This window comes from Pogoniulus pusillus, chromosome 11, assembly GCF_015220805.1.
Source record: "Pogoniulus pusillus isolate bPogPus1 chromosome 11, bPogPus1.pri, whole genome shotgun sequence".
In the NCBI taxonomy this organism is placed as follows: Eukaryota; Metazoa; Chordata; class Aves; order Piciformes; family Lybiidae; genus Pogoniulus; species Pogoniulus pusillus.
Genome location: NC_087274.1, coordinates 2,271,975 through 2,299,252, shown reverse-complemented (window position 1 = coordinate 2,299,252; position 27,278 = coordinate 2,271,975). Strand labels below are relative to the sequence as shown.

The 27,278-nt window shown below is 44.0% G+C and overlaps 1 protein-coding gene across 1 annotated transcript; it reads right to left on the bottom strand.

The window, feature by feature from the left end:
• Positions 1–699: 699 nt before the first annotated feature.
• On the bottom strand, positions 700–26,778 carry SUZ12 (SUZ12 polycomb repressive complex 2 subunit). Its single transcript, XM_064150531.1, has 16 exons — positions 26,285–26,778; positions 23,464–23,510; positions 23,297–23,361; positions 17,881–17,949; positions 16,258–16,307; positions 15,142–15,227; positions 13,465–13,696; positions 12,304–12,406; positions 11,043–11,148; positions 9,992–10,169; positions 7,304–7,395; positions 6,718–6,861; positions 5,572–5,729; positions 4,603–4,801; positions 4,050–4,129; positions 700–3,239 (listed from the first exon to the last, which is right to left on the bottom strand). Exons 1-16 carry the CDS (start codon positions 26,598–26,600, stop codon positions 2,894–2,896), a joined length of 2,271 nt encoding a protein of 756 aa, XP_064006601.1. The 5' UTR covers positions 26,601–26,778; the 3' UTR covers positions 700–2,893.
• Between the last annotated feature and the right edge of the window lie 500 nt (positions 26,779–27,278).

Sequence of the window (27,278 nt, the reverse complement as noted above, 5' to 3'; positions counted from 1 at the left end):
CCAGGTTTCTCACCTGCACACTCACCTTTACTTCCTGCTGAAGTTCAGACTCTGCCTGCCATCACTTGTGAAGAGATTTCCCTTAAGTTAGTGACAGCATCTGTAAGCTCTCCTCTGTTCCATCAGTGTTTTACTGCTCCCATCCCTTACCACTGCATTAAAGGGTGCAACTCTCACACAGTAGTTTCTGGACACTCTTCCTGAGCGAGCAGGAGAGTTATTTAAACTCCTTCAAGATGAAATCTAGGGACTCAAATTCTCAGGCAGCTTTACTTCACTGCCTTAGCCTGCTTTACCTGCAGTCTGTCCCATTTCCTTGGTCTCTCTCAAGGGGAAAACAACTTGGAGCAGCAGGGGTGCTGGCCTGGGAGTTGTCTCTCCAAACTATCCCATGGATGTGAAGAACTGATCCAAATCTCCCATCTGTGGGCAGAGGGGAGCTTCTGAGAGCAGGCTTTGGTAAGCAGGGCACTCTGGTAGTTTCTCCTCCCAAGAGAGGAGTGGCAGAGTTGTTATAATCCACCTGAAACCACGATAAAAGTTATGGAGACAGCTTAAATACAACAGAAAGCCTGGAGAGAATCTCAGCTACCTTTATCAGAATCTGGTGAAGGAAGAACACCAAAGACATGCAGAAGAGGGAGGTGACAGAAGGTGCTGCTGGTGGCCTTTCTGCATGCACACAAAAGGACCGACAACCATCGTGGCAGACTTTATATTACTGAACTTTATGTACAAAAGCTGATTTCAAATAAAACATTTCATGTAAAAACAACAGTTCATTTCAACAGCTCAGCTGGGCCTCCTGCAGCAGCTGGGGGTTGGGTTTGTTTTTACATCTTCTGTACCATTTCCAATTCCTTTCAGCCAGCTTACAGGGGATCTGCAAAACCTACCACTGGTACATATAGAAAAGGCATCTTTATAAATAGAAAACAAAGGGATTTTTTCAGCTTTTATTATAAATTGGACATGACATACAAAGTTTACTGGACAGAAGTAATTTCATTACTATTTTGGGGGGGATCACCAACTTTTTGTGCAAACAATGCTAGCCTTCTTTTAAGCATTAAGAGCATAACTGCTTAAGAAATGACATAAGCAATAATTCTAGAACTACATCTCCCCTAAAATAATCTATTTTTTTTTTTACATATGTGCACAGCTTTAGCAAATTAAAGCCAGAGAGAAATGCTTGATGTACTATCCAGAGGCAGAACTGGAGTTTGCTAAAACTTGGAGAGCTGGCAGATTGGAGAAAGTTTGTAATGAAAGCTGCAGTTTCCCTCTTTCCTATTTTGTACACAAAATCAGTGACTAAGAACTTAATACTGGATGACAAATCACATCCACACCATTAGTTAAATAGTCTCACAGTTAAACACATCTTAAGGACCATCCAAAAAAAAAATTAAAAAAGAAATTCAGTATTTACACTTTATAAATTTCTGAAGACACCATCAGAAAGCTTATAAACCCCTTCAACAACCAGGGAACTGCATCTCATGGTGATGGAATGAAATAAAAAAATTAAAAATACCTGTATTTACAGCAGCATTGTTCCTTTATAAATAAAGAATATGAAAAAATGCAATATTTTATAGGAGAATAAAAAAATTGAGGTGATGTCACTCAACCACAGTGCTTGCTGGAATAAACCCTTCGGTGCTGATACTGTACCAGTAGTGAAACCACTTTCCATTGGAAAAAATCTGTAAACGTATGCATAAAATGTGTTAACAGCAGTGCAAAACTGCTCAAATAGAGTTTAGTCAGCATCTTAGGATCTGTATTGAATACAATACACGGCAGAATACTTGCATAAGAAGTGCAACACATTTTCTGGTCCAATTTTACAGTGCATTTTTCCCTCAAGAGTGGCATCTCGAAAAGCCAAAGCTAAACCTATGGCCTGGGCTTGCAGTCTGGACTCAGGCAAAACAGCAGGCAGGAACTTCAGGAGAAGTTTCTCGGCGTCATGCCCACGTGCTGGCCATGGGCTCTGGGCTTTAGCATGGCACGGCCTCGACCGGGGCCCCCGGGGCGAGGGCTGGCGCGGCGGAGTCTGCGGAGCTAAGTGTGTAATCGAAAGAGAAAGGAGCTAATGTTCAAGTTTCAAATGGTACACACTGGGTGATCAATACATCAGAATTATCCACCAAAAACCAAACTGCTGGGAACTTCTAAAAGCCAAGGTGGTACTTCACTGTGTCTGCAGCAACAGGAAAAGCCAAGATCCTTCCAAACAGGCACGAGACAAAGGAAGTGCTAAAGTTTGCCAACTTTGATAACTTTAGTGTGGAGAACAAACAACCAAAAACCAACCCAAAATTCATTTGCTGTCGCTGAGCAGCTGATAAATGATTTCAAATACAAGGATCGAGGTTAGGCTTTAAATAGGGAAACCTTATTGTCACAAAAAAAGCTTCACTGGAGAGTGTCTAAAGAAGGAAAGGAAAAAAAAACCCAAAGCCCAAACTGTATCCCAATTCCCTTTCCCCAATGTCTCACAACTTCCTGGTAGGAAAAGCAGCCAGATACAGATGCAACAATCTGAATAGGGTTTGACAGGTATTTAAATTATGTCAATTCCATAAAGTCCTTAAGACACTAATTACTAAAATTACAAAAAGGTTTTCATATTGCTCTTCATGCTCAAACTCTTAGAATATTGTCGTGACATCACCAAACCCAATAGACACCTAAGACTTGCATAAGTAAAACTCAATTAAAACCCTGTTAAAACGACATCCTTGTTGAAATCATTTATTTCCATCCAGCAGTGCCTGTTTGGAACCTCTGTGTTTGTGTTGTGTAATTCCTCATAGAGCTCATGCACCCTAGAACGTCACTTCCACGCTTGTCCGTCGAATGGCAAAATGACCTTTTGACTTCAGAGCTTTTGCTTCTTGCTCTGTTTTGTGACCCCTGAGATGCTCTCCGCTTCCGACGCCCTCTCCCTCGCGCTGTTTTCGCTGTATCCGTTCGTTGTCCCACTTTGCTCCTCGGATGATTCCTCATCCGTCGGGGAGGTCGATTCTCCTTTCTCTAACTTCTGCTGCATCTCTCGGAGCCTGGCAACAGCTTTGTCTATTGACATGATGCTGATGAGGTTAAAGTCATGCATGCTGACCAGGTGGAGCATAAAGTTTCGACACAAGTTCTTCTTGATTATTTTCTGTCCGTAATTCTCAACAAACAGCATACAGGCATGATTCATCTGATTGTCTGCAATAAACCTGGCGGAGCAGAAAGCCTGCGTTAGACGCCTGCGACACCTCCTGAGCCAGAAAAGACGCTCCGCGAGGTGCTTCAGCAGTGCAGCTGCACATGGTAGCTGTCAGAACCTCAACATCTCCAGTGCCCTTTCTTTCCAAAGCCAAAGGGCCACCATAGGCAAGAACCTGTTTTAAGAACTCAGAATCATAGAATTGTTTTTGTTGGAAAAGACCTTTAAGGTCACAGAACCAAACTATTCTCTGACTCTACCAAGGCTGGTGCTAAACCATGTCTCCCACATCTCTGCCTCTTCTAAACAGTTCCAGGGATGGGAATTCAACTACCTCCTTGGGGAGCTTCCTCCAGTCCTTGAGAACCCTTTCAAGGAATAAGTTTCTTCTGATAAAGTCTTTACTACCTGGTCAAAAGCTTGTTACCAAATTATCCCTTCATGTCCTTTCCTAAACAACTGAGCTTAGAGCTGCCTTCCAATACCTGAAGGGACCCTACAGGAAGTCAAGGGGGAACGGTTTGAAGCTGAGGGACAGGAAGTTTAGACCAGATCTTAGGAAGAAGTTCTGCAGTACAAGGGTGGTGAGATTCTGCAACAGCTTGCCCAAGGAGGTTGTGGAGTCCTTGAGCCACCAAGTCTAGCTGAAGAGTGTCCCTGCCCATGGCAGGGAGATTGGAGTAGATGATCTCCAAGGTCCCTTTCACCCTACGCCATTCTGTGGTTCTATGAATTAAGTACTTAGCGAATTGCAATGCAAAATGGTCAAGCAGATCCATACCAGAATTTAGCTGTATCAGAATTAAGCATGGTACCATACCCGTGCTTCATAACATGAAGGTTCCATAATTTCATCACTTCCTTCTCTCCTTCGTTAACATCAGAAAATTCTTCAATTTGCTGGAGATAAAGGATTGGGAGAAAGGGTAGGAGAAGAAACAAAGACACCCATTAGAACTGCACATCTGCTGGCAAAGCAGTGACGACATCGAAAACGCAACTCATGCTACCAAGGCACCACAGTTAGAAAGGTCAGGAAAGAGCAGTGCCGTGCAGAGCCCTGTGGTGGTCAATGACTGCCCTGCTCTGGACACACCCCACTGCAACACCTGCATCTCCTCTTGGAGAGAGAGTACACACACAGTGAAAACTTGTTAGGACACACATGGCCCGAGCTGATCTTTACAGCTGAAGAGATGCCTGAAAACCTAGACTTTGATCCCATCAATTCTTATCACCAGTGGTTCAGCATCACAAAACTTCCCATGTCACAGGCGCATCCTTTTTCACAGCACCAGCCCTGTTTGTTCCCTACGACAGCTGCCGACCACCGGAAAACCACAACCAGAAAGGTGCACGAAAGGGATAATTACAGTGATGGTTTTCTCCCGCAGCCACTCGGGGTCCTTCTCGTCCTCACTGTCCACCTCCATCTCCTGTGGCCGGAGGGGCAGACAAGTGTCACTGTGGAAGTAGAGCCGATTGTGCCCGCTGCTGTATGTCCGCTGCTGCTCCACCTCCCCGTCCTCAGACTCCAGGAATTCAGACATGCTCGCTTTCGTACGCTTTGGCCTGCCAGAGGGAGCAAAGGAACTGCTGCTGACCACCCTCTCAAAGACGCAAACACTAACAGCTCTAACTGAGCAATTCAGACTGTTCTTTTAAGCTCTAGCTACTAACAGCTCTAACTGAGCAATTCAAACTGTTCTTTTAAGCTCTAGCTTGCAGGAGTTTCTGGAGGATAAACCACCAGCAATGAAATAAACCCCATGACAAACCCAACAAGCACTCCAGCATTTGGGAAGGGGAAGTTTTATGACAAAGCAGATCCAAAGAGAGTAAATGCCTCATGTGAAAAGGTGTATGATGACCACAGTGAAACTGACAGCCCTCAGGAACACTTTGTGTAGTCATAAATCACTGCACTTCAGTGACAGTGGAATGTGGCACTCTTACGTGCACCTATAGGTTTACACACCCACACACCCCGAGGTTTCCCAAATCCTGAGAAAGCCAGAAAGGGACCTTTTATAAGGGCTGCTTGTGGTAGGACAAGAGGAAACAGATTGAGGCTTGAGGGCAGATTTAGACTGAGGATTAGAAATTCTTGATAGCAAGACACTGGCACAGGTTGCCCAGGGAGGTTGGGAATGCCCCCTCCCTGGAGGGGCTCATGGCCAGGTTGGATGAGGCCTTGAACCAGCTGGGCTAGTGGGAGGTGTCCCTACCCACAGCAGGAGGGTTGCGATCGGATGAGCTTTAAGATCCCTTCCAGCCCAAACCCTTCTGTGAATCTATGAAGTCCCCCAAAGACAGGCAGCCTCTGCTTCCCACCTGCCTACCTGCACACCAGGATGTGCGTGATGGGAGTCCTCTTGACAGGACCGTTGCGGCTGAAGGCAAAGCCAGGCTGTCGATGGATGTCCTGGGGGTTTCCTGCATAGGAGCCATCATAGCACTCATTGATGGACACATCTATCCTAGCACCTTTTGGATGATACTGAAACACACAATAGCAGACACATTTAGCAAACAGGAACAGCAATCCATCAGTGGCTTTACATCTCTTCAATGCTGAATACCCTAAACATCACCCATCAATAACGTGGCACAGCTCTAGACAGCATCCAAATTACTTTAAACCTCTAAAAACAACTGATACTGAAGCTCCTTGCTCTGTACCACTTTACTGTTTTAAATAAAGCCACTCAAACCAAAACTAATTACAAGATTAAGGAAAACATCAGCAAGACTGCTCACAAGCTGCCTGGAAGTGAAAATACTTCTGGATTTCCTAAAGCTTCAAGAGAATTCCAACCAAAGGTACAGAGTTTTCTGTATCACATAGAACAGGTATGTTAATGCCCAAGCAGCAGAGAAGTCAGAATTCATCCTCCAGTGGTCAGCACTATTTAAAAACATGTATTTTAAAGACCAAAACACTTCTTCTTCCATGTAACATGTAAATATTCAAGTAACATGCAAATGAAGCTGTGTTTAACTTACAGATACAGTCCTACAACTCAGCAGGCTAGCAATAGAATCATAGAATGGTTTGTGTCAGAAAGGACCTCCAAAGGTCATCCAGGCCAACCACCCTGCAGTCAGCAGGGACATCCTCCCCTAGATCAGGATGCTCAGAGCCTTGTCCAGCCTGACCTTGAACATCTCCAGAGGTGAGGCCTTAATTAGCTCTCCCTGCATAACCTGTTTCAGTGTTCCACCACTCTCATGGTGCAGAACTTGTTCCTAACATCCCATCTAAATCTGCTCTCATTTCAAATCATTGCCTCTCATGCTATCACTCCAGGCCTTTGCAAACAGTCCCTCTGCAGCCTTCTTGTAGGCTCCCTTCAGGTACTGGAAGGCTGTCATTAGGTCTCCCCAGAGCCTTCCCTTTTCCAGGCTGAACAGAAACACTGCATGGGGACTATCTGTGACAGACTGGAGAGGGTTTCAGGCTGCTAAGCTACAAAGAGATTACTTACAACATAATTAAAGATAAATCTGCTGTGGCAAAGTTTCAGATGCTTGAGTAGACTATAGAGTTTGCGACAGTTGAGTGTGCACCATGGGCAGTGAAGGTCATCTCGGGCTTCAGTCTGCTGCCTGGTGTTGTTGTTATAAAGGAACTGGGGAGAGGAAAGCAAGCAGCAGTGTCAGCATCAAATGAGGGCCACTCAACCCCCCAGGTCCCAAAGCCAAGTTGGGTGCCATTGCAGTTGACTTCTGCACTGATACTAAGTTCCAGGGAGCATGGATGGGCTCAGTGTAGTGGAACAGTGGTATTTCAGGAATGTTGTCCCCACAGGGAGACCAGCTGTCCCCTCCAGGTGCCTGACAAGAGATGCTCTTTGTCTTTGCGGGCGTCTGACACACCCTCAGGAAGATCAGTTTTGCAAAACACTTCCTGTAAGAAGACCTATGTGGAATGGCTCTGAACATGGGCATCTGAGGCCCTTAAGGCACTCACTGAAAAGCCAAATGGAAGCTTCCCCCAGCTCAGAGAAGGGAACATTTTCATTCCATGCCATATTTAGAGGCTCCTTCTCCTCAAGTGCTTAGTTTCAGTACCTGGTAAAATATTCGCAGCTTCTGCCGAGGCTCATTTAAGACATCTCTCTCTTTCCTTGTCTGAAGGTCTGCTGGCAAGGATTCTTTCACAGCTGAAAAACACGTGTACAGACACACACTGCTTTGGTGAAGGGGCAAAACCAGGATGTTGTCTGTTACCCAGGCCTGAAGTTGTGAGAAGGGCTGCGAGCTGCTGAAGGAAATAAGCTGCTCTAGAGCACTCTGACATAGTAGCTCACAACACAGAGCTACTTAGGCTTAGGTTGAAGTGGCCTCAGAGATATCTACTCCAACCTCCTTGCCATGGGCAGGGACACCTCTCAAGTAGACTCAGCTGCTCAAAACCTCATTCAGCCTGGCCTTGAACACCTTCAGGGAGGAGGCATCCAAAACCTCCCTGGGCAGTCTCACCACCCTCATACTGAAGAACTTCTTCCTAAGATCCATTCCAACCCTGGTCTCCCTCAGCTTCAAACCATGCCCCGCTGTCTAAGATGCCTTCATGAAAAGTCCCTCTGCAGCCTTCCTGTAGGATCCCTTAAGGTACTGGAAAGCAGCTCTAAGGTCCCCTGGAAATATTCAACAAGGAAATAGTGATGCTCAGCTTCTTTCACCAGCCTGCAGGCAAACTCACCACTTTTAAACACCAGATGAATCTCCAGTTTTCGAAAACCCTTCAGAGAACGTAGAACATTTTTCTTACTCCATTTAAGCAGAGAATTCTTTAGGTTTAACTAAAAGCAGGTGAAATAAAGAAGCACCCCTCCTGTCAGCCGGCTGCACTGCAAATGCATTGCTTTGATTTCACATCAGGAGTTGCCCAAGTCCCACAACAGCAGTAGGCGGTGCAAGTGACACAAACCACTGAAACTTTAACTCTGACCCCTCAAACATTTGCTGCTTCTGTTTACTGCTCAGTGTCCTCTGAGCCTCTTCCACACATTTTCATCTCAGTAAGACTGACTGCAATTAGCAGGAAAGTTCAGAAATCTAAGGAGGTTTATAAATATACTCGAAAACAAATAGCAACAACTGCTTGCTTCTGAATGGTAAAGGAGGCAAAGTAAGTCTCAGGTCTACTGATTATTTTGGAAAACAATGACAATTTCACCCTCTTACTGTATGAAAAAGAGAAGAGGCCTGACCCTTCAGCCTGCACCACATCAGAGAAATTAGAATTCCATGGCTCAGTTACTTTGAGCACTTTGTGGTTACAGCAAAGCTTAGGCTGTCACATTTAGAAAGTCTTTGATGTCTTTATTCCACTGGTCTGCCTTGGGCAACATGCCAAAGGAAAAGGACAACACCAAACTCATACACCCTAAGGAAGGAGCCACTGGATCTTCTACTGTCAGAACCTCTAACTGATAGAGGTTTACTACTATTTTCACTCTCCTCCTTCCTTCCTCAGAGAGAGAGAGAGCACAACCCTCACAATCAGCCTACAACACTGCAAGTTGCACTACAACTGCACTGGTGCATTGGTGTCTGCTGCACATCTTTGCTCTTGCTGCTGCTTCACTCATTTTCTGGAATGCTTAATTAGCTGCTCTGATGCAAGAAAACGGTGTCCCATCAGCAGTGCAGCCTTGCCATGTCCCTCTTGTGCCTCTAGCACACAGTAAAGCAGCACATACCTTCTCCAGGCAGTTGACATGCCATCATTTCTGCCACAAGTCTGAGCATTAAACCTGCCTAACAAATTACAGCCCTCCAACAAACTCAAAATGCAGACACTTGGTATGAGGAAATAAAGAGGAAGCAGAAGAACTTCTGCAGCTTCTATCAGAAATACTGACTGCTTGGAAGTGACCCAGGTGCCAGATCAAAATCCAGGCGTGCTCAGAGGTGGGGAAACAACAGGACCAGCCTGCTCTCTTCTGTGCAGTCTAAGTTTCCAGCTGCCAGCTGGCCCTAACTGCCAACACAACCCTGAGCCAAAGCAATAAACGACTGTTAGCAAGACAAAAGATAGTACCTGGGCTAGCCCCACCATGACTTCAGAATCAAAGAGAAGATTTGGGTTAATTATGACCCTGAGACAGCAAATCGCTATTAAAAGCCAAGTAACTAATAGGAATTAAAAAAAACAAGAAGACATAAAGGCCACAAAATCATAGAATGTTAGGGGCTGGACAGGACCTCAAAAAATGTATCCATGTCCAATCCTCCTGCCAGAGCAGGATCACCTAGAGCAGGTCACACAGGAACACATGCAGGTGAGGTTTGAATGGCTCCAGAGAAGGAGACTGCACAACCTCTCTGAGCAGCCTGCTCCAAGGCTCCAGCACCCTCACTGTGAAAAAAGTTTTTCCTTATGTTCATGTAGAACCTCCTCTGCTCCAGCTTGCACCCACTGCCCCTTGTCCTGTCACTGGACATCACTGAGCAGAGCCTGGCACTGCTCTTCATGTTTTTATAAACATGAATGAGGCCACCAGTCAGGCTCCTCCAAGCTAAAGAGCCCCAGGTCCCTCAATAGAGAGATGTTCTGCTCCCTTCATCAGATGCCCTTCCTGTCTAGTGTTAAGAAGTATATTAGAAGCAGCCTTTTTTGAGCTAAGCTCTGGGACAAAGCAAAAAGTGTATTAACAAAACTGCAGTCAAGCAATTGATCACAAATTGGTATCTCAAAATGTAAAAGCTACATGAAGCTTGGTTCCTGGGTGGAATTATAAGTTTACTTACCTATAGTCTGAGTAGGTTTAACAGAATTGGATTTGTTTTCTTGAGGGAGGCTTTCAGAATTCCGTGTAGCAAGAGGCTTAGCTATAGGAGCTGTGGATTTATCATTTGAGTCTCCTGTCCAACGAAGAGTAAACTGAAGTGTAGGTCCCTGAGAAAATGTTTCAAAAGGAGGCAATCTCTGAGGGGGGAAATAAAAAAAACAACAAACCAGCAGAGTTAGTATCTTCCTGTGTACAAAAACAAGCATGAAAAAACTGTCACAGAATGGGGATAGGTGAAGCTGTTTAATCACCTTCAGTCCTTGTGTCTTCAACATAAGCTTACACATTTAGAGACGCTAAAAGAGAAAAGCTGACAAAGATGACTGTGCAGTTTCCTGCACATTACTGAGCAACCACTTCATGCACATAACTGTGGCAAACACATTGATCTTTGTGAAACACTAAATAGTGAACACGTGGGTCCTGTCTAGAAGAGAGCACTCACCCACCAGCCTGCTGCCAACAGCCTTCTTCTATTCACATCTACTCCCTGGAGCATTTACCGAGTGTGGATTCACCTCAACTCCTGTCTGCACCACACTGCCTCCTCCACCAACACACCACCTTCCTTTCATCACTGAATTTCACCAGCATTCTCTTAAAGTACATGCAAGGTAAGATCACTCCTGTGAAAGCTTTGGGGTACTCTCTATTTCTCCAAAACATTCTGCTTCTGCACTTTGTTCCTTTGGATTTGTCCAACTTAAATTCATTCCAATAATGAACATTTAATATGCCTGATTTCCTAAGACAGAAATTCTTAAGTCATTGAAAACTACCTAGCTGCAGGAGTTAACATCTGCTTCATTAATTATCTGCTGCAGCCAAAACATTCCTAAATTGAGTTAAAATTCGTGTCCACACATCCTGCAAGAGAAGCACTACTTCCTGTTCATTTAAATCCAGCTGCAGAGGAACAGCCACTGACCACACTTTCCATTGTTTTTTCCACCTTCATCAAAATCCTTTGAAGTGAAAACAGGTCTTGCAGCCACTAAAACAATCCCTACCTTCCCATCAAGTATTGTTTCCCATGTTGCTCTTTTCTTGCTGATGGGACACTCTTCCATTTCCTGCATGGCCACTTCATATTCCCCATCCAGAAGCTGCAAGCGCCTGTCAGGACAAATCATGTGTTGAGTATGGCAACTCAATTCTACTCTTTCCTAGTGAAATGAGGAATATATTGCACAGTTAAAAAGCTTCCACGAGACTACAAGCAGGTAGGTGGGCATATTTGTTTGGCAAGAGCCTTAGGTAACTGCCATGCATAACAGAAAAGGCTGCCTGATGTTACAGAAGCCTCTGCCCAAGTGATGCAGGAAAGCTGCTGTCAATGCAGAGTTAATATTGTGATGGGAATCTTCCTGTTAAGAAGTAAAACCTAAACTGACTCCAAATCATCTCTTATTTACTCCTGCTTTATTAACTGCCCTGTTGTAGCAAACCAACACAACCTAATCAGGCCTCCAAAACTCAAAGAGTCCTACCTTCAGAGCAGAGCCATGCCAGATGTCACCTTAAGAGGACTTCAACATAGTAATGTCCTTGAAAATCACACAAACCAATGTTTGGTATAGACCAGAATGGGCAATTCCAACATGTTAACCAATGTGCTACTTTTTCACCTCCCTCCCTATCTCAGTCTATCCAGTGGACTGCTCAGGGAGGCTTGAGAAATTCTGATTTCCACTGAGTTTGATTTTGTTGCTGCAAGTTGAGCAGTACAGGAGAGGCAAAAGAAACAGCTGTGAATCAAAGGGAAACACTTTATACACACCTGCATTTGAAAGGTGTCAGAGATCAGCCAGAGATAGCAATTTACAAAATGAGATTTTTGAGACATTACTTTGAAGCAAAGGCACTGAGCTCCTGACAGCAGAGCACAAGCTAGAGAAGCATCAAAGTAAACAAGGTGTTGCTAAGCAGATAAATTCCACAGGAACGTGTGTAAAGTGTTACAGAGTTTGACCTTGGCAAGGATGGCCTGCAGAAAGGGTCTTTTGCTAGAGCCTTCAGCATTCTCTAGTGAAATACAGGAACAGGTAAACTACAGCCTGGCTTTTCTTTTCTGTGTAAACTGTATCCCAGCAGCATCAAGTCATAAACATACCAAGTGAGAAACCTTTCCATCAGCACCTTGCAAACTATTAACTTCTTCACCATTTACTCTACTGAGAATGGTAAGAGGGTGAGAAGGTAAGCATGTAGATAGAGGATCATGGCCTTAAGACCACTAACAGAACCAGCACTGCTTTTGGATATTGTTACCTGTTCTTATCAAACACAGTCATTTGTGCTACAAAGGTCTTTTCCCCATCTTCACGGTTTGAAGAGTTTCTTTTTCTTCTAGCTGGAAGCTCCTCGTTGACATCTGGACATAAGAAAGATGGTATCCAGTTACAGAAGCACAAATTCAGAAGGGCAAACAAATTCTATGCAACTCTTAAATACAACTGGCTATTATGTCAGCTGTGGCACAGGAGAGAACAGGACCCACAATTTACTGAAGAGCTCAATGGAAAGAGCACTTAGCTTAAAGCATTTTAGACATTCACTCATTTTATTAATCATACTTTGGATATGTTCATGCCTATTTACAGTTTAGCCATATTACTCTGTCAGCATGAAGAATTTGGGATTTGACCTTCCTTCTCTAAAACAGAATCACAGAATGGCTTAGGTTGGAAGAGACCAGAGATCATCTACTCCAACATCCCCATCATGGGCAGAAATGCCTCTCAACTAGACCCAGCTGCTCATCAGGCCTGGCCTTGAACACCTCCATGGAGGGGACATCCACAACCACTCTGCACAACTTATTCCAGAGTTTCACTACCCTTGTATTGAAGAAGCTCTTCCTAAGATCCATTCTAAACCTACTCTCCCCTCAGCCTCAAACTGCCTTGTCCTGTTCTGAAAAGTGCCTCTCCAGCTTTCCTCCAGGTATTGCAAGGCAGCTCTAAGGCTCCCCCTTAAGCTTATGCTATAGAACAGTGAGAAAGAAGGGCTTTCACTCTACATTTGGGATGCAACATATCACATTTTGATAAGATTAAAGACATAGCTTTTAAAAACTGTGTGAAGGCATTTTCTGCTTTGGCTAGTCATTTAGTTTTGATGGGAGCTGATGAGAGACCCAGGGCTGAGTCAGTGGGGACCAATACTGCTGGAGAGACCACAGGGCTCTCCAGCTCTCCACCCTCCAATGCTGTTGCCTCACACTTTAGTAAATATTGGTGTTAGCATTATTCAAATAACAGAAGTTTCTACCAACTGTATTTTAGGCTCATCTTGCAAAAGCCCAAGAAGAAAGGGAAACAATTCAGCCACTCATCTATCCTCGACCCTTTGCAGAGAGTGGTCTGTGCTGCACTGCAGGATAAACCTTGTGCAGCAGACCAAGTGCCCATATTTAGAGAGTGAAGTTACCAATGTTTTCGTTAGTTTCCCCGTTGATCAGCCCATTAAACTCTCTCCTTCCTGGGCGAGTCACTCTGAACAGCAGTGAGTAAGACTTCACCATATGGCTGTTGCTCGGTTCAAACTCGTTGCTGGAAACTGCAAGCGATGGGAAGTTGCCTGGTTTGATTTGGCTGAGGTCTGGGTTTAAAGGCACCTGCTTTTTACCTGTAGGAACCTGTCTTATAGGACAACTGACATCCTGCAGGAAGACAAGAAAGCTAAGGTTTAGGTTTGTAGAACAGAAAGCAAAGACATTAAGTGGTTCCATGTATGTGGGTTTAGGAATCATGCTTGTCCTGCCATCTTTTGGAGAACAAGCTTTAGGACAGACCTAATCAGAACTCCCCTAAACCGACAGTAACCCCAAGTTCTAAATGGAAAAACAGACAGTTCCCAGGGTAAACAAAAGTGGTGTTTTATAACCATTCCTGGCAGCAGCCATCTTTCCCTGCGAGGTTAAATTAACACTAGCATGGGGCACTCGGATTGTAGAGCGGTCATTAATGCTAATTTAATTCTGTTTACCTAAAGAAATTACATGTTTTGGTTATAGATGTATCTCAAGGGCTTCTTATCTTCTCCTTCCAATATTAAAAAGTGCACTCTGTGCTATCTGGGAGATAAAGAATCACTTACCTAGGATTTGTTATATTCAGTGTCTCTCAAATAGATCACTGAGCACTATGCAGTATTGGAAAAACAAGGCAAGATGGCCTAAGTATGAAAGTTGCAGCAAAACATTTCAAATAACCATCAGCACCTCCTGCCTTTACCATATTTATCCATACTATAACGAGTGACAAAATTGGCTAGAAACAGTATTAACTCTTAAAAACATGTCAAAACAGTTTAACATTCTTAAGGAAAATACACAAAGCTTTGACTGCAAATCTTTCCCTTTTTGGTTAAAAACTACAGCATGCATTACTGAGCCTCCCATACTCCCATAGCTGTGAAGATAATTTGCCAACTGGTGTGAAACAAACATGGCTCAAACAGCAAGCAAATTCCAAGATGCTTCAAGGAAAAAAAAAAAACCACACAACAAAAAGAGAAAATTGTTTATGATTCATAGTAGCTAAAATCTGCAATAATGGAGATGATCAATGTAAAAAACATGGCTACAGAACAGGCAAGAGGCAAGAACAGCTACAAGACTTGGCAGATGACTGGGAATTAAAAAATTCAAAACAACTACAGCTTGTTCCTTTTTAATTTCTACACTCTGAAAAGCACAGACTAAGACTTTGTGATTGCCTGGTTTACTTAAGCCTCTAGGCACCACAGACACATGAATAGTTTAATGATGTGACACAAAAAAGAAATATTTGAAGTGAAACTAAAGGTGGCTGAAATTCATGAACGAATCTCAAAAGCAAGCTAAAAGCCACAGAAGCCAAATGGCTTTTTATACTTTCCAATTGTTTCTCATGAAGCAGGGAAGAAATCCAGATCTATATTTGCTTTTTAATCTCTTACCCAGTCAAGAGAAACCAACTTCAATTAGTTCTTTAAATTAAAGACTGAACAAATCTCAACAGAAGCACCATTTCACCTTTACCTTGTCAATGAATTAGATGTTCCAGGCTCAGGCAGAGACATTTTGCTTTAATATATATTAACGGTTTGTCAAATGGGTTTTACCTTTCGTTTCTTGTGGCAAACTTTCACAAGCAGTACTTCCAGGGTTACAGAATTTTGTTCATTCTCTGAGTTTTGGGATGGCTTATCTAAAAAGAAAAAAATATTTGATAGTTTTGAACAGGTGAAGAGAAAATCCCGCCGTGTAAATCCACCCCTAATTATTTTTTAGCCACAGCTACCTCTGGGCAGGAAGGCCTTTAGTCAAATTCTAAGTTTTGATTCTCTCCAAACTTACTGCAACTTCTCACTGGAGGACACAAGTGGATTAAAAGGCATAGCTGATCTCCAGAATTTAAAAAGGAGTAAGTCTGCTGCCTTGGGCACGAGAAGGAAAAGGATATGGGTAGATTTAGGGACAGTCAGATTATGTTCATTACAGATGAGGCAAATTTCCTCTAAGTATTTTTCTTTACAACTTGCAAACTTCGAATTTGGTTTGCACAAAAACTTCAGATCCAGATGCTGCCAAAGAGGAGAATGAAACATTACTAAAACAAACAAGCTTTAAAGACTCTGCAAGGTTCATTAAGTGCAGAGCAGCTGTCAAAGAACTCTTTAAAGAACCTGAGACAGAGTCTTAGAAAACAAGCCTTAGCTCCCAGTCTCTGTTTTCTAGAGCCTAGACTCTCCAGGACAGCTACCACCAGCACCATGATCAGTGATGCTACTTAAGAACTGCCTGACAGCATAAATGTCTCCGAATAGCAAGAGGACCTTTAAGTACAACTTCAAAAGATTATTTGGAAATGTGCCCTCATAGCAAAAAAGACTAAGATAAAGAAGATAAATCTTGCTAGTCAGACAAGCATAGCACTTGTGCCTGCTTCATCAAGTTGAATACTCTCTCTATTGACTGCAGCATACCTTCCTTTTATTAGTCACATCCTTTTCTATGGCACAAATGCCCATCAGGTTCTCACTGTATGCAATGCCCCCTTGGAGGGAAAGGCTTTTACAGTTAACAGTAAGGTCACAAAGTCTAAACATCCAAACCCACACAAAATCATCTAATTTATGAATACTGTAAAACCTAGTGCAGCCCATGTCTGCAAGGCCACACTGCAGCAGAGCAGCAGCTACACAAGTGAAGTCTAATGACTGCATTAGCAAACATACCGTTTTTATGGAAGAACCCAGTGAATGTGAGTTGCAAATGAGCAGACAAGCTAAACAGAAAAAGAAAGGAAACGTTAGAACAGAAGTATTTGCTTCTCACAGCAGCCACAGCTTTACACCAGAGGCAGAAGGGGAAAAAGCTGTCCATCCTTCCATCTTGGAAACTGCCAGGATGCTGCAGCTGCATTTGATGCAAAATTAGAGTCCAGTTTTCCCTCCACAGATTGAGTCTCTCCATGTATTCCACAATTTGATACATTAAAACACAAAAAAGTAGACCCCCAAACCCCAAATGTAGCTATTCAAACCCTACAATCTAAGGGGCACTGCCTGAAGACATGAGGTGCTCCCTTCACAGGCAAGCAAACACATTTCTAAGACATTCATCAGCAACAGTGATGAGTTTTGGTGGAAAATTTCTGTTTTAATAAGCTTTCCAAGTTTTGCAAGGAGAATATTCACCATGGGGACACTGCAGCCTTAGCAATAAAGATTATCAGTTGCATCAAGCACTTATCATCCATAACAGATTCAGACAAAAGAGTAATTGCTTCTGTTTTGTTTCATAGCTCACAACCTGCTTTTCTGCTGACCACAGACCCATTTTGTTTCCAGTTGCTAAATCTGGAGCACATTTCAGCTTAGACCAAGCACTGCTAGATCTAGATTAACACGGGGCTCAAACCCAGCATTTCTGAAGTACAGAGTATTAAACAAAACCTCATCTTTTACACTAGAACCCCAGCTACAATTCTGAGCACTCCACTGACTTCTCGGGAAGATACAAGCTGACACTCAACACCCTTTTTTCAACAAACATTCCCCAGAGCACTCTGATAATTACTCCAAGTGCCCAAGAGCCTCAGCATTCAAAACACTGCACCTGTACCAACTTGCATCACTCACCCATGTTATTTTTCCAGACCATTTTTAGACTAAAGGTACATTTTTTTAATAGTTTTGAAAGCACAACCCCCCTCCAAAACCAATACTGCATTTTACTTCAACTAGATCTTTAAAAAGAGAATATTTACTTAGCAAGTATACACAATACAGAGAGCAAAATGCAATTAAGAAAAACATTCAATAAATCTACAAAGCCTCTTAAAATATAAAATGTCTTAAGTTGATTTCAGACTGAACTGCATCTGAATTTTTGAAGCAACCTATTTGCAAGCACTATGGGAAAAGAACAGCTGGGTGAAAGACAAGCAAACACCACAAAAATATCCTTTCTCTCAGCAGGTTTTCACACATTCCATCAACTCTGCTTAGTCCTTAAGATGTCTGGGTTTGGTTAAAATTTTCCAGACTGTTTGCCTTTCACAATCTATTATCAGTACATTAAATAGAATTAGGGCAAATTAGTCTTTCTAACATTAAAAAAGAGCCAACATGCAAGTAGAGAATGATTTCAATCCCAAAGGGAGTAATTTCATTTCCCCAAATCTGCCTTTTTTTCATTCAAGCACACACAGGTTAGTTACTGACCAAACAAAGAACAAAAGTACCTTGCTTCTGAGAACTAGTCTTTATCACTTTTGTTTTATCAACCAGAAAGACATTTGCTTTAGCACACACGTGCTCACTTGTACACACATACAAATACCTGCAGGACAGTACCTGTGAGACTCTTGTTCTCCCTTCATTTTCTCTACTTTTGATAACATGTCATCTACTTTGAATGTTTTCCTGTGAAGAAAAAGCAGAAAAGAAGAGTTCCACACAGCCACTACTCCCAGAAAATCCAGTCAAGTGTAAACTTTGACTTGACTTTCACTCCTAAAGTGCCTAGGCACACAATTTCAGCCTTCTCTTCAGCAAGCATCTTTTCTGGCCATGTAGCACAGTCGTGTTGGAGTGAAACAGCTTCTCAAGCAGTATCAGAGTAATAGAAATAATTAAACCCAGAAGAAATCCTACTGCTCTTGAGGTGTCACTTAACAGTACCATGCTGAAACCTCCCAGTGCACACATCAGCTTTGGGCAGAGGAAATCTTCCCCCTTTAGTGACACTTAGCTAGGAACTCAGCACCAGCTCTTTCATCAGTACTACTGGAACCTTCATCACCATAATGAAAAACACTTCAAAGCTTATCTGACAAAACTGTTTCAGAACCAGCTGTAAAAATTTCCTGCCTTCTCCACCAAGTTCTATTACAGACACAATACTAAGAACAAATCCTGAAGCTACTTCTGCAGTACACTCAGAGGAACCAAGGGAGGGGATGATGACCAATAGCAATGGCACAGGGAACAGTCACTTCAAACCATACATCAGTATGTTCGTGCTCATATGTCCAGCCTGTTCTACCACACATGCAGTTTAATGTTCATTCCTAGATACAGTTCACTCGTGAACAGAAGCTATTCAGTGGTTAACTGAGCAGCCTTTCAACTTTTCTTTAAAGGAAAATCAAATGCTTGGACCTAGATGCCAACAAAATTGCACTGAACTGAGTGACAGCAACAGAGCTGCCAGGCCACCCTTTTCCACATTGCCACCTTAGAAAAATGAAATAAGAACAACATATGCTGTTGCCAGTTACTGGATTTCTCACGAGGGAACAACAAGGTGCTCTGGGGAAGTGGGAAGCAGCATCTACAGAAATATCCTGACTGAAGAAACACTGATGTCACACACTGCCTACACGCAGCACCTCATGCGTCTGGATGACTTAGCTACGAACCACGGGGTGGCTGAAAAGCAACACTAGACTACAAACCCTACACAAGTATGGGGCTGCTGTCAGCTAACAGAGAAAAAACAGAATGACTTGTGTATTAAGTAATCACTGATTCAAAGCTCTACTCAGCCTAAGGTTCACACAGACAGATTCAAGAAATGACTCACTCAGCTTTAAAACTGGAGATGTTAAGATCAGGGAATCTGTTGAAAGTTTCAGATCCTAAGGTAAAAAAGTCATTGCATGCACTTTGTCCAAGTTCACCTAAATCATTCACTGTCCTGCAGAACAGTAAGGAGTATGCTTAGCTTTAGAGGACTTCCTTCAGACTAACGAATAGCTTAAAACAGCTCTAGAGTAAAGTTGTGACCCATGAAAGCAGCCAGAAATCAGCTTAGAGATGAACATGCTTCAGGAATGGGGGAAAGCTCCTTTATGAAACACACCAACGTTTGCCACAGCTTAGTATCTGTAAGCATCACCAGTGCAGAAAGAACAGCAACAGGACCTTTCCTAATGTCAGCCTCAGGTTAGTCCTGACAAAGAAGAGTGCTCTTGAAAAATCTCTCAGAAAAACTAAATAGAGCAAACAAAAACCACCAAGAGTGTTACCTCTTGGTAGCAAATTGTAAGAACACAAACACAGCCATCCCTTTAAATGGAAGTACTATTTTTATGTAGCTGCTTCCCCCCCCAACAGAACAGCCAAAATGAAGGTTTTGTAACAACCATCCCCACACCAGCACTTACCTGTGCTACAGGTCTGCGCATCCTGCGCATTCCTTTCTCCACCCACTCCTACTCCAGTCAAGCCCAGTAATAATTAACCAAGTATTAAAGTCACATCTGAGCATGCCATTAGCCTGCCAATAACTACAAAAAAGATCCCTTTATCCAAGTACTGCATGGGAGCCTACTTTTATCGAGCTAGCAACTTCTTTCCAACACCATCATCTGGTCAACTAACATCACAGCACCTGCAGACAGCCCTACGGGAGGAAATCCCACTTCATTCTCCATCACTTATCACTTGACCAAAGCCTAATTCACCTCTCTAATGATGAGCAGCAACTTCATTAACTTTTAGCCCAAGCTCCCATATACTTATTCCCTATCAACATTCCTCTCTAAGCATTGGGTGAGGCCACACCTGGAGTGCTGTGTTTGGTTCTGGGCTCTTAATACAGGAATCGCAGAATGGTCTGGGTTGGAAGAAACCTCTGAAAGTCATCTAGTCCAAGCCCCCTGCAGTCAGCAGGGACATCCTCAACGCGATCAGGTTGCCCAGAGAAAGAACACTGAGGGGCTGGAACATATTCAGAGAAGGGCAATAAGGCTCATGAAGGGCCTGGAGCACCTTCGAGAAGCATCTGAGGGAGCTAGGGATGCTCAGTATAGAGAAGAGGTGGCTGAGGGGAGACCTCATTAATCCCTACAACCACTTAAAGAGAGGTTAGAAGGGAGGGGCAGCCTCTTCTCACTGGTGTCAATCAAGAGGACTAGAGGAAACTGTTACAAGCTGCACCAGGGGAGGTTTAGGCTGGGTATTAGGAAATATTTCTTCACTGAAAGGGTTCTCAAACATTGGAATGGTCTGTCCAGGGCAGCAGTGGAGTCACCATCCCTGAGAGTGTTCAAACAGTGGACCTGGCACTTAGGGATGTGGTTTCATGGCGACTCTTCAGTGCTGGATTGAGGGTTGGACTGGATGACCTTAAAGGTCTCTTCCAACCAGATACATTCTGTGATTCATTCTGGTCCTTTATAAACTTTCAGTATTAAATACTGAGACCAAGAACAATGGATAATTTCTTGGTAGTTTCACTGCCTTATCTCCAAGGGATAAATTTGTCTAACATTTTTCTCAGACTACAGCTAAAGACAAACCCCATGGAACTGCTGCAATAGGGGAGGTCTCTAAGGTTTGAAGATAACCTCTTTACATTGCACATGGAATCACAGAACGGTTTGGGTTGGAAGGGATCTTAAAGCTCATCTACTTCCAAATCCCTGCCATAGGCAGGGATGCTTCCTAGTAAACCAGGTTGCTCAGGGTCCCATGTAATCTGGCTTTGAACACTTCCACAGCTTCAACACCACAACATGTGACACTGTTTACTGAAATGGCAATCACAATAATCATCAGCATTTTTTAAATGGCAGAATTAAGACGTTCTAGAGGAACAGACAGACCAACAAGTACAGTCATGGGCCACATCAGCAGGCTAACAATGAGGCAGTTCCTAAATATACTTCTTTGTAAAGAGAACTCCACTATTTTTACTATACTGAAGCTAGGTATGTTTTTTTCTTTTTCATATATATAAAAGCTTTAAGATGTTCTCTATTTGGGGCATCTTTCCTCTTTTAAAAGCCCCTTTCCACCAGGATCATCTCCCTCAATCATATCTAGTGAACAGGATGGCAATTAATGATGGCAATAAAGGTCTGGCGCACATTTGAAAGTGTCTACCAGCACAGATTAGCAAACAACTCTCCTGCTAACCTCCTCGGGAAGTTCACATGAGATTGTTTTGCCACTGCATCTAAGTAGGCCAAACTGCCTTCAACTTCTGTGGTTTTAACCAGGCTGCAAGAGAAGGCCCTGAGAGAGCATGGAGAAGTGGAAGCTAAAGACCCAATGGAGAACACTGCACTTTAGTTTCTGCTCTCCCCACTCTTAACTACCCTGGCTCTGCTGTGTTATTATGCTTTTATGAAGAACACAGACTGAAATGTTTTACTTAATCATCCTAGAACTAATCAACAGAATGATTTCAACGAGACAGCACTGTCAGAAAAGCAAGTGAGTGAAGCGGCCATTAACCTGCTACTAGAGCACCAAAAATCACAGTTCTAAACCAACTGGTCAAGGGAACTAATAAAAACCACTGTGCTCCAAAGAGAAATTAATCATTGCTCATGCAGCCAACTTTGAAACATTTCTTTCTTCCCAGCAACTACAGCCAATGCTCAAAGAAACAGACTCAGGTGAAAACATACACACTCGATCACATATCAGTTAACAGAAGGTAAAAGCAAGAACTTCCTGTTGTACCCTTCTAGTTAAAGAAAAAACCAATCAAAACTCAAACCACTTGAACACGATTGCTTTATATTTGGCTCTACCCTATTTTCAAATAAGCAAACAATTCACATTAGGAACTTCGGTATGAAAAAGCAAGCAGCAACTTCAAGTTTAAAACAAAATCAAATCTGATCATTCTCTAAGGACCTGAAGTCATATTTTATGGATTCAGTTTGAACAAAAAGTTATCCTGCAGCATTAAAGCTAAAGGCAAGAACACTAAACAATATCCAAGAGATCCAAGAAGGCCAAATACAGCTGCTTTAAATAAAAATGTGCAAATTCTACTGCTTGAGTCATTCAAATATTACCTTCTTTAGACACAAATACAGTTTAACTCAGAACTGCCTGCATCATCAGATTTTCTTGCTCTCCCTTAAGCAGTCACAACTAAGTACTCCAGTTCCACAGCAACTGTTTCCAAGAGCTAAGAACTTTGGTGTTAAATCGTTTCAAAGTAAGTGTCCAGGCTACAAAAAAATCCCAAAGTGTAACAAATTCTTTTTAGTGAGGGGAGAAGTTAACTGAGAGGACTTTGTGATTCTGCTACTGAGTAATGCACAGTGCATGTTCCACTCGGCAGTATTTATACAAAGTCTATTGACACACAGCTGTAGCACCTGACATGATAGGAAGGGCTGTTTTGCGATGGTAAAACCGAAGCCCAGTTCTGTGCTGTCCACAGCTCAAAGCCACCTTTATGAAGTGTTTGCTGGATTATTTTTTTGGTGAAATACTATAAACCTCCTTCAGCTTCCAGCTTGTAAAACAATTCCAGAAATAATTACCAAATCATTCCAAGACTAATTAACAAACCAAATAATTTTGTCTTTGGGTTTGTTCTTTCTTATTGGCTTTGTTGTTTTCTTTCCAGGTTATAATTTTAGAATTAAATGTTTCACACAATTATGCCCAAGCCCCACTGATTACAAGAGCTTGGACGTTACACACTTTGGTTTGTTTTTTTGTTACCCCTCAAAATGCAAACAGATGAACTAGCTGGGATTCTGCAGACAGTTAACCACTTGTAGTGTGCCCAGAATCAACAGAAGTCACAAGTGTACAGTCACACATATCCTTAACGCTGCAGAAAAGCTCTTACATCTCAACTTACAACTGCAAAGTGCTTTATGCATTAAGGTCTTCCAAAAGAAAAGGTTATCTTGACACACCTCATGAGAAAAGGAGTTTCACCCTTCACTATTTTTCAGACTTGTGCTACTTGGTTAACATTTTAGGACTGCTTTTCAAGAAACAATTTTACCTTTTGATATTTGTTCGGGAGTTTCTGTGGGACATGTAAGTGAGAGTTCTGTGCAAAAATATTGGCTGTAGGAAAAAAAAAAAAGGAAAGGTAAGATAAATGTTATGCTTTAATTAAAATTTCCTACAAGTCCAAAGTAAAGGAGCAATAAAGAGCAAATTACTCACTGCTATTAAGTTTCGTGTACGTAGAAATCTGTAGATCTGTGTTGGTTCTAAGAAAAAGACAGAGATGTTATCCAAAAAAAAACTCATACCTCCAGGAAGGCAGCCTTAGAATGATACAAAATTACCACAAAAGTCATCATTTAAGTGAAGCATCACAACGTCCAAACAGCTCCAAGTCAAAGGTTTCTCCATCTACTGTACAACACAAAGCAACTTCTTGTTTAAGCTACATGAATCAGTAGTCACGACTCAACTATGACTGCTCTTGCTTCCCACAAAATCTGTTTCTCACAGGTTTTACATCATGAAAGTGCAGAAGAAAATATTTCAACCTATTGTCAAATAGGAAAGTTTTCTTCACAAAGCCAATGACAGGACACCAAAGCAGCACAACGAATTTACAGAGTTAGACTATTTGGTATTGGATTGTTTTCTCCTTCTGGAAAGTACCAAGGTCACTCACACAAGGTACCAAAACAAGAACAGAGACTGTCAGTTGACTATGACACATCAGCCATCATTCTAAGCAAGGAAATTGGTTTCCAAAACAGTTTGCATGTATAGGATCACAAAAAGAGTTGATTCTGGGAAAGCAACTCTATTTGAAAGCACAGAGGGAAGGGGGATAACACAGCCATACACGCCGCTGACAGGAAGGGGTAGTATCACATCAAAGAGGTGTAATAACTGCAGTTCAGAAGATCAAGACTTGCTTATGGAAAAGAGGACCTTCAGTTTGGTCTTAACCAATTCAGTTAAACGAGGACAAAAAGCCTTTTTGTCTGGATCAGGTTGTATCTAATAAGGACGCCAATCTAAGCTGAAATCCTCTCTAACTGAAACACAGCCAGATTCACTAGGTGATGTCAGCAAGAGCTTGGAAATGACCTGGTAAAACAAAATTTAGCAGAGAGAAAATGACAGAGAAGGGAGAATGCATTGATGGCCATGCTAAGGCTGCTACCACTGCCTCCATTTCCCACAGAAAGAGAACAAACAACTCTTTATTTTTTAAGAAATATTGAGCTTTTATTTTCTTATGTCTGCAAAACATGCACTTCAAATAGCTGCAATTTATGGAGCTCTGCAATTAGAAGTGAAAAGGGACGGCATTTTATAGCTTTTATCCCTTCAAAAAGATACGATTCAGCCTCGCTTTTACACTTAGGAATCCAAGACCCTGAAGAATCAACTCTCAGAAATATGTACTATTATGAGATGGGAATCTTAAAACAAGTCCAATATTTCCTTTCAGAAGCCTGACAAAACTCAGTAAAACGCTGCTGGTTATCATATAAATATGTATTCCCAAATTGAGATAAAAGACAGAACAGAAATGAAGAAACATGTACTTTGCTGGGAAGTGAAGATGGAGCAGTCACAACTCCTGAAGCAACATCCCAGGCTTTTCGGTCTCCAAATCCCATGACATAATCACAATTTAGACACGTGTGAAAACATTAAATCACATTCACGAGGATGCAACGCAATTTAAAGACACTGCCCTGCTGCTTCAACTGCAGCTTTCCCAAGTAGAAAACCCCTGAAACACACCTTTCACCCTGCAGACTGGCAGACCTTTCACAACTCCTTGTTACTCAACAAAAGCTTAAAATAAATCTTTATCTTTTTCTAGCACATGACCTTGAAAAGGGACAAAAACACTCACGAAGAATGAGATTCGATGCTATGTGCACTGCAGGTTTTTTTTCAATCCAATATTTACTCACTGCAGTTTTCCCATGGATTCACAGAGCAAAGTTAACAAGCTGTGACACATTTAGGCTGTAACTTACTCCTCATCACTACCTGCACAGCTCTGTGCCTCCCTGGTCTGACAGAGTGAGAAATGAGCAAAATAATTTTCTTCTCCTCATCTCGGACACTGCACAAACCTCTTAAAATTCGTTTGCCACTTGACCTATTTGCAGTACAGCATTTGCTGAACGTAAAGTTTGTTACCAAGGCTAAGGTTCGAAGAGCTCCAAGTTAATAAGGACTTGAGACCCCCACCAAGAACTCCCACACTCTCTCTCAAAGACTGTCACCACTTCTAGCAAGTGTGAGCAATGACAGCACCAACCCCAGGACAGGATCATGCATATAGTAGGGGCATTAAAAATTTCCTTCAAATGCTTAGCGATTGCGCAGAAATCTTTTAGTGCACTAAGTTCATTACTACAGTCTGCCTTTGAAGCAGACTGCCATAAACAACTTCATCTTTCTGGTGCATCCAAGGGGATTCTCCTCCATTCTGGAACTGACACAGGGTGACAGGAGGGTCGCAAAGGTCATTTTCCAATATGAAATCTCAACTAAGCAACAATTATTGCCAGACAAAGAAAAACCAAGTACAGGGGAGCCTTTATCGCACCCTGCCCCTGAAAGGGGCTCGAAAGGCAGTTACCAAAGAGGGAAGAGGCTTCTCGTTCCCAACTCCCAGTGCTTCCCAGGGCTGCTGAAGCAGCGAAAGGAACCAGCCGCCCCGAAAGCCTGATGGGAACTGCTAGAGAGAAACCCAAGTTCATCGGCTGGGCGCAGACACACACCCCCGCCCTGCGGGCCCCGGGAGCCTCTCGCCATCCTGCCCGCACACCGGCTCCGAACCCCGCGCTTCCGCCCGGCGGTGCCCCCTTCCTCCCCCAGCCCCGCTCCCCTTCGCTCTCCTCTCCGACCCCAGCTCCCTCCCCCGACCATGTTTACCCCCGGAAGCCCCTACTCTCCACAGCCCTCCTCTCCTTCTCCTCCCGCCCTTTCTGCGGCGGCCCCGGCAGGTCTCGCCGGCTCGGGCCCCTACTTCCTCTGCCGGCCCGGTACTCACTCTCGAAGGCCTGAAGAAAGAGCTCGTGGTCGGCCTGGATCTGCTCCATCTTCGGCTTCTTCGCGGGGGGCAGCGCCGCCGCCGCTGCCGCCGTCGCCGAGGAGGCCGAGGAACCGCCCGAATAACCGCTTCCTCCGCCGCTGCCGCCACCGCCTGCGGCACCACCGGATTTGCCGCCGGGAGCTGCCGCCGCCGCGGAGCCCCCGAACCCCCCGCCACCGCCGCCTCCGCCGCCACCTCCTCCTCCTCCTCCGGCGGCGCCGCCAGCGGAGCCCGAGCTGGGCCCCGCACCTCCACCGTGCTTCTGAGGAGCCATGGGCCTGGCCCCCAAGAGGGCCCCGGCAGGACGGAGACCGAGCGGGGAGGGAGGGGGCGGCTGGGGCGGGTGGGGTGAGGCGGGGGGAGGGGAAGCGCCGAGCTCCAACTCCTCTAAGTCTCCTCCGCTCCGCTCTCCTCGGCGCTGCGACCAGCCGAACCCGACGACCACGACGCGCCCGCCTCCTCTACTCGCCCATTGGCTGCGGAGATGGCGCCGCAGCGCCGGAGTGGCGGGCGCGGGGCCCGCCCCCGCGTGACGCACGGATGGTTCTGGAAGCGAGTGGTTGGTCGGCGCCGCGGCGCCGCTCGGCGCTTCTCCCCTCCCCCGCCTTTGAACCGAATCCGCGGGAAAGGGCCGCTCGCCCCGCGCGCGGGGCATGCTGGGTGCAGCGCGCCGCCCCCGCCCGCCCCTCGCCGCCGCTCTGCTCCGCCGCTGCCCGCTCCTGCCCGCTCGCAGCTCGGGGCTTGGCCTGCCCCTTCTGCCTGGCCACACACAGAGTTGATGTGTCTCTTGCCTGAGGGAAGCCGCCTCTCGCACGGCTGAGGGGCCGTTCTGCGGCCCGCGGGAACATCGTTGAAAGAGTCAGATTAGCCAAAGTAGACGCTTGGGGGCAAACCGGTGCCGGTTCTGTGGTAAAAATGAGTCCTGTCGGTATCCTGCAGCTTTAATTACCAT